The 7,019-nt window shown below is 33.7% G+C and overlaps 1 protein-coding gene across 1 annotated transcript; it reads left to right on the top strand.

Moving 5' to 3' along the window:
* The first annotated feature begins 4,256 nt into the window (after positions 1-4,256).
* On the top strand, positions 4,257-7,009 carry LOC119633275 (nuclear pore complex protein Nup107). Its single transcript, XM_038026736.1, has 2 exons — positions 4,257-6,556; positions 6,618-7,009. The coding sequence occupies exons 1-2, from the start codon at positions 4,306-4,308 to the stop codon at positions 6,977-6,979; spliced, it is 2,613 nt and encodes an 870-aa protein (XP_037882664.1). The 5' UTR covers positions 4,257-4,305; the 3' UTR covers positions 6,980-7,009.
* Positions 7,010-7,019: the final 10 nt, after the last annotated feature.

Raw genomic sequence — 7,019 nt, 5'->3', positions numbered from 1 at the left:
AAAGCCGCATGTTGCAATAAATCACAATAAAGTTAATTAAAATAACTTCAATTAATTGATATCGATTCTGTTTATTTGTATTTGTATTTTTTTTTTTTTTTTTGTATCGTTTCATTTCAAATAAATATGTAATTTGAATGTTTGTACAATACCGTCATAAAAACAGAAAACAAAAAAACAAAAAAAAAATAATATAAAAAATATATATGTAATTGTATATATATGTACGTAAAAATTCAGAAAATTTACTTTAATTTCTATTTTAAGTAAGTTTTTTGTTTTAACTAAATATATATAAAAATTCAAACTCTTAAGCTTCTTCTTCAAATCAAAAAGAGATAGATATAAAAGTAATTTTGCAAAATTAAGGAAATAATAAAAAAAAAAAAAAACGAAACGATTATATGGCATTGACGAATAAAATATTATTCATTCAAAACTATGCCACTTTTATTATTATAAAATACACAGAGCCACGTTTAAAAAGAGTCAAAAGTTTAATGTAACAGTGCCCGGGGAATATGTGATCACATATTTTTTCAATGCCATAAATTATACAAAATACCTTCTAATCAAGTCATATACGTATTTCATGCGAAAGAAGTTAATCTCTCTCCATCTGTTTATTTGTGAAGACAATTTCATTTTCTTCTTTTTTTTTTTTTTGGAATACATTGGAATAGGCGTGGCTGATTTCTCCCATTTTTGTAGAATAATTTTGTGGAAATATGTATCGTGTATATGCTGCAATTTATAAGTAACGAGGAAAAGGCAAAAGGCACGGAAGGTGTTCTCAGTTTTGGTTGTATAAAAGGCTTTCGGACTTTATAGGCGTGTTCTTTGACTGGTTTGTGTCATTTTCAACCTCTTTTGCAAATATGTAGTCGACATCTTTATTATTGCGGGGACGGGAGAATATCTGCCAAAGATACTACACACTTAGGCAGATGGAACAGATGGCCGGGCTAAGAGACAAAGAAATGGGCAGATGAAAAGTCAACCATGCTTAGGCATATTGTCAATTTGAAAGTATCCAAGAACTTGCATACTTTATAACGGTTATGAAGTTTGTTTCGGCGCTTTATAAAGGTATTGAAAAAAATATATATTTTGATACTCTACAATATTGGGCAACCGTGGATTATAGCATCACCCATAGACTATATATTCCTATATTTATATAGGTTTATCTGTTGATGACTAATGAACAAAAAACCACAAAAATTTTTTTTCCTTTTGAAAAAAAGACATGTTTTCACTTCACTTCGGCTTGGTCCATTTTCAACATATACCCTTCTAGTGTTTTTGCCAAAATTGAAGGTCATAGCTTTATTTTTGCGACCACTAGACTGTTTACCGCAAACATTACGCCGACAGATAGGTAGACAGACATGCTTAAATCAATTCGCAACTTGATCCTGATTAACAATATATATAATTTATGAGATTTGTGAAGCTTCCTTCTGGGCGTTGCTAACGTTTTGGCGAAATCCACCCTCTTGGATTCTTCGATGATGGCTATAAACAAGAATGGAGAGCAATTCATTTATCAAATATTATCTAAAGCACCAGGTTCCCTTGAATAAAGTTTAAAGCGCAGTTTTTAACTGAGATGATCTTCACAAGTACTTTAAATTGACTTTCGTTTAATAAGACTTATCTTTGCAAAATTACTTAAATATCGAATAATTCTTTTAAAGCAAGCACTCAATAAATTTCATTAAACACAACATTATCTCTACACGCATATATATTATTACTATATTTACTTAAACAACGCAGTTAAATCTTTACTCAAATATTATAAACATTGAAAAAAAAACAAAAAAAAAAAAACTTGAGCTCAATGAAAATACAATTAAAGTTACACAAAAAAAAAAATAATAATAATAAAACAACGTAAGATAAAAATAATAATTTGCACTTAAAACTCTAGAAAATCCAAAAGATTTCTGTTTAATAAGTACTACCAAAAATTTATGCTAGTAATTAGTTAAATTAGTTTAAAGCATTTTTGATATAGGTGCTCATATACACACAAGCATCCATACACATTATTAATTATATCGCATAGGCATACCATTGCTTACATTCAAATATCACTATTTTTCTTTTGTTCATTAAAAAGCAAAAAAAAAAAAAAATAATGCAAAGGCTTTGTGGTTCGTAAGTGTTTTTTATATGCACACAAAGAAATAATAATAAGAATAAAGCAAAAAAAAAAAAAAAACAACAACAACAACAACAACATTCAATAAATGAAAATAAGTAATGAGTAATAAATTTCGTAAACAAATCAATCATTCATACGTATATAAAGTAATATGCAGGATAATCGAATAAATAAAAAACCAAAAGATCAATAAATTTAATAAGCAATTTGTCATAACATATTATTTTACAATAAAGAAATGAAGCTTTGCAAATAAACAATTCCGCTACTTTTCTTCTTCTTTTTCTAAATCGAAGGATAAACAACGATTTCTGAGATAAATCTGAGTTCAAATAGCAACTAATCAGGCTCCCTTTAAAGACAATGATTCATTCATTGATTCTTAAAATTTAAACACTATTGCTTTTCCTTGATTTAGGAAAGCTATTAAAATCTTCCTAACCCCATGAAATCTCTACCTTAAATAGTTGATGTATTTTAAACGTTTTTAGATAAAGATAACTAACTTAGCACTTACCTACGGCCAAAAATTGAAATTTCTGTTCTACAGCCTACACCACTTCTGGTAGAGGTTTATTGTGTTTATCCGAACGTATGTAACACGCCGCAGGACTTAAGATAGACCTACCTTTTATTATCCCTATCGATTCAGAATCAGAATCTAAGCTTGTTGGTCCGTCTGTTTGTTCGTCTAATGTCTGCCCGTGAAAATTTGTGTTCCACTTATAGGTCGCAATTTTAGAGATTTTTCAATGAAATTTAGTACACTGACGTGCTTTGACGCAAGAATGAAAATTATCAAAAATGATTGGAATCGATCCAATTTTTCTACCAGTCCCCATGTAACGCCCTATTTTGAAAAGTCGCTATAAGAAATAAATGACAATTTTTTAAGTTTTCTCGACAAAAGCGGCTAAGTAATAGCATTTCAGCATTCTAATTTGTTGCGAAGACTCGGACCGGCTGAGGAAATTTTTTGAGTGTCTTCTCATATAGCCTTTCTTACGAAACCGAAATCTTTCTATGGTATATATATATATATATATATATATATACTCTTGAGCAGCTGCGGAAAAACGAGCCAAACATTTATGTATAGTCAATATTTCAGCCATTGCTTTAAAATTTGGCGAAATGATGGGTATAAAAAGCGATTGTGCTTGTCAGGAATCTTTGTAATTCTCCTTGAGAAGAGATTTGACTTCTACAATTATATAAATGTATACAATCATCATCACTCCATGATTTAAACAATTGTTATCTCTATCCAATAGCATTCTTTTTTTTTTTTGGAACGGTCATGGTTGTAAAATTTTACGTGGAAGATTAATGCTTGTCATATATATACTTAACTGCAGCAGAAGGGGTTGAAACCGGCCCACGGCCGTATCTTTTATATAATACTTTTCGGGGCCAAAAAACAAAAAGACTGTTTTCTTTCGCAAAATTCGACTTTATTTATTAATTTGATCTCTTTCAGGAGTGATATATGCCTTCTTTATAGTTTAATTTATCAAGACCCTTAATATACGGACCTCATTCTTTGATCCAAACCTTTTTCCCCGGAGCCGAATTTCTTCGCTCTTTTTTCGATAATAATAAAGAGGTCCATGTTTTTCATGATTTGTATAAGCTTGAGATGACGCCTATGCGTTCTTAAACTCTCTAAATTATATTATATTTCTACTATACATAAAAATTAATGCTGATGTTTATACAGTGGTACATTAGTAAATATCATTAAATCGCATATGAAACATACACAGATTTATTTATATACAACTTTCGTGTTTTTAATTTTGTTGACTGAACAGTTCTGCGAGCGAATCATGCAACTGGATAATAATTTTGGGGATTGCCAACCATTGTGTGGGGGTCATTATTATGCTCAGCTGCTTTTTATATATCGTAAAACCAAACAGCTGTTCTACAATTTTGCTACTACGATTTGCGCGTTTTTAACAGATTTGTGTGAAGACATAATATTTATAAATTTTAACTTAAAATTTAACAAAAGCAAAGATTTGTGAGAAAAACTGATAATAAATTTCTATAATAAAGCTTAATTTTCAAAATCCACCTTACTTCTGCAATATCTTTCATCTAATTTACGAACATTGGTCAATTTCGATATGTCAAGCAACTTAACAAAAATCAAACCTCAAACCGGCGATAGCATCAACGTTGACGAAGGCGGCGGCGGCGATAATGCTTACAATTTATCCATGAATTTAGCACCCAGTGAATTGCAAAGAATTCTGCATCAATCACATTATACAAATGCAAGCAGTTTTCTGAGCAACTCGTTTAAAGCGAATATGTTAATAGATTCGACCACTATTTGTGAAAGATCAGGAGCACTAGAGAGCACGGAGTATCCAAAGGAGAAAGCTGATATCTTATTTTCACAATTTTTAGAAGTATGGAAAATTAGAGCGAATGGTTCGGATGTGTTCGACACCATACAAGATTTAATATTCGCTTGCGCTGGTGTGTTGGAGACAGCAAAACAGGAATTGTCGCGTTATGGAGAGGAGAAAGGCCGCTCAAATAACTGGAAATGGTTAGAGCAAGAATTGAAAACTTGGAAACTGCTGTATGCCTTGTATAAAGATAGAACTTTAGTGCAATGTGGAGATGAAGCTATGGGTTTTGATGGGGCAACCTTGGGTGGTTCCGAAAAGGAAGTAATTTCCCAATTATATAATTGCAATTCCACCCTCAGGGAATATCAATTGATCATAGATTGGTTAGAAGCCTGCTACGAGTGTCGTGATTACGGGCCCTTAATAGGCCACACTACCGATCGTAGCGTATCTTGGGAGAATACATTGTTCCAACTAAAAAAAAAGAAGCAACTAGCTTTTGGCACAGGGGCAGAAATAGTAAAGTCTATAGACCCTGATGCTCCTATCAGAGAAAAAAGACCCTTACATGCTTTGGATGAGGAGGACAGCATGCGCTTATCACGTTGCATATTCCAAGAAGTACGTCAAGGTCGTATCGACGAAGCCACGGTCATGTGCAAATATTATGGGCAGAGTTGGCGTGCAGCTATTTTCGAGGGTTGGCGTTTGCATGAAGATCCTAACTATGATGATACTATCGGTGCCAATAAAAGCGAAAAATTGTCAATTGAAGGTAATCCGCGGCGAGATATTTGGAAAAAATGTGCTTGGCTTATGGCCGATAGTAAAAAGTTCGATGAATATACGAGAGCAATAGCAGGCGCATTTTCGGGTCATTTGGATTCATTGAAGTCGTTATTGGGCAACTCTTGGGAAGATCTTCTGTGGGCATACCTTAAAGTGCAAGTGGACATTCGTGTTGAAAGTGAAATAAGAGCTTGTTGTTTGAAACCCTATCATCCCTTGCCTGAAGAATACTGGAACTCAAAAATGTCATTGGAACAGATTTTCGATGAATTGTTGGTTCACAACGACGCCGACGTACGAGATTATGCTCAGAGTAAAATAGGTATCACACAGAAGTATTTCATACTCGACAATATTTCGGAATTGTTGCAACAAATGCGGCGTTGGATCGACAACGAAGATGCTGAGTGCGAAACTGAATGTACTCCCATGACACCACATATGCTACGATTCCTTACACATATAGTATTATTTATGAGACAAATCGGACGTGTAGATAAAGAGGACGCAGCATATCATATTATCGCAGCTTATGTGGAATGCTTAATAACTATGGGTGATGCTCAGTTGGTAGCTTTCTATACAGCGACGTTACCAAGCAAAACACGCATTTCGCTTTACTCGAAATTTCTTGAGAAGGTTCATAAAAAAGAAGCACGTTCAATAGCTTTAGAAGAAGCCATTAATGTTGGTTTAAATGTGGAAGAAATTACTCGACATACAGTCGAAACGATACGTTATACAATACCAACAGACAGCGAGATGACGGGTTCCCTGCAGGCTGGTGAAATAAGCGAATTCGATCAAAGAAAAATTAAGAGTCTAGAATGGCTTACATTCCTACCAGCTCAGCGAGGTGAATTGCTGTGGCAGGCTAATGCCATGATTCGTACTTACTTGGCTGAAAATAAGAACGAATGTGTGCGAGCAATTTCCAATATGATACCGTCAGATTCCTTAGCACAAATCATAAAATTATATAGCACCAAGGATGACATACCATATCGTGAAGATTGTAGCATTAAAGAGTACCTAAGCTATAAAGTCTATATCGCAGCTATTGACAGCTTCAATGAGTGGACCCGCTTATATCACAATCGTCCTAAAGAACCCGAACCGGCGATGGCGGGAGCTAATTTCACGGAGCGGGTTGCTTTCGAGCATAGAGAGCAAGTCTATAGAGCCGAACTTAATCATTGGCGCATCACTTTGCAGGAACACGTTAAAGGTTGAAACGAAACAGTATTCTTTCTAATCGATGTAAATTTAACTTCTTTTTGTCATTACAGTTTGTCGTGATTCTTTATATAACGTGCTGGTATTTCCGGAAATGGGTTGGCTTATTGATCCCGATGTACCGAAAACTTTTGACAGTAATACTGTGATTTGGGAGACACGTCTCACGCAGCTAGAGAAGTTACGAAGCATTTATATACCAGAAATTGTCTTATTGTTGTACAAGGTTTTGCATGTTTCAAAGGATTTTCAAGGCTGCATAAAATTAGCCGATGACATAGCTTCAGAGACACGCCAACTTTATAAAGTCTACACGAAACATAAATTGGCAGATTTACTCTCAAAATTAGCGAATTCATCCTTGGAATTGCTCAACAAAAAATTGGATCCTTGGGGTTATTCAGCGCAAATATAATGTTTACAATTAAATTACTTTTTTTATATTTTCAAACATC

This window comes from Glossina fuscipes, unplaced genomic scaffold, assembly GCF_014805625.2.
Source record: "Glossina fuscipes isolate IAEA_lab_2018 unplaced genomic scaffold, Yale_Gfus_2 2, whole genome shotgun sequence".
NCBI lineage: Eukaryota > Metazoa > Arthropoda > Insecta > Diptera > Glossinidae > Glossina > Glossina fuscipes.
Note: the sequence above shows the minus strand (reverse complement) of the source record. Positions and strands in the feature narration are given on the sequence as shown.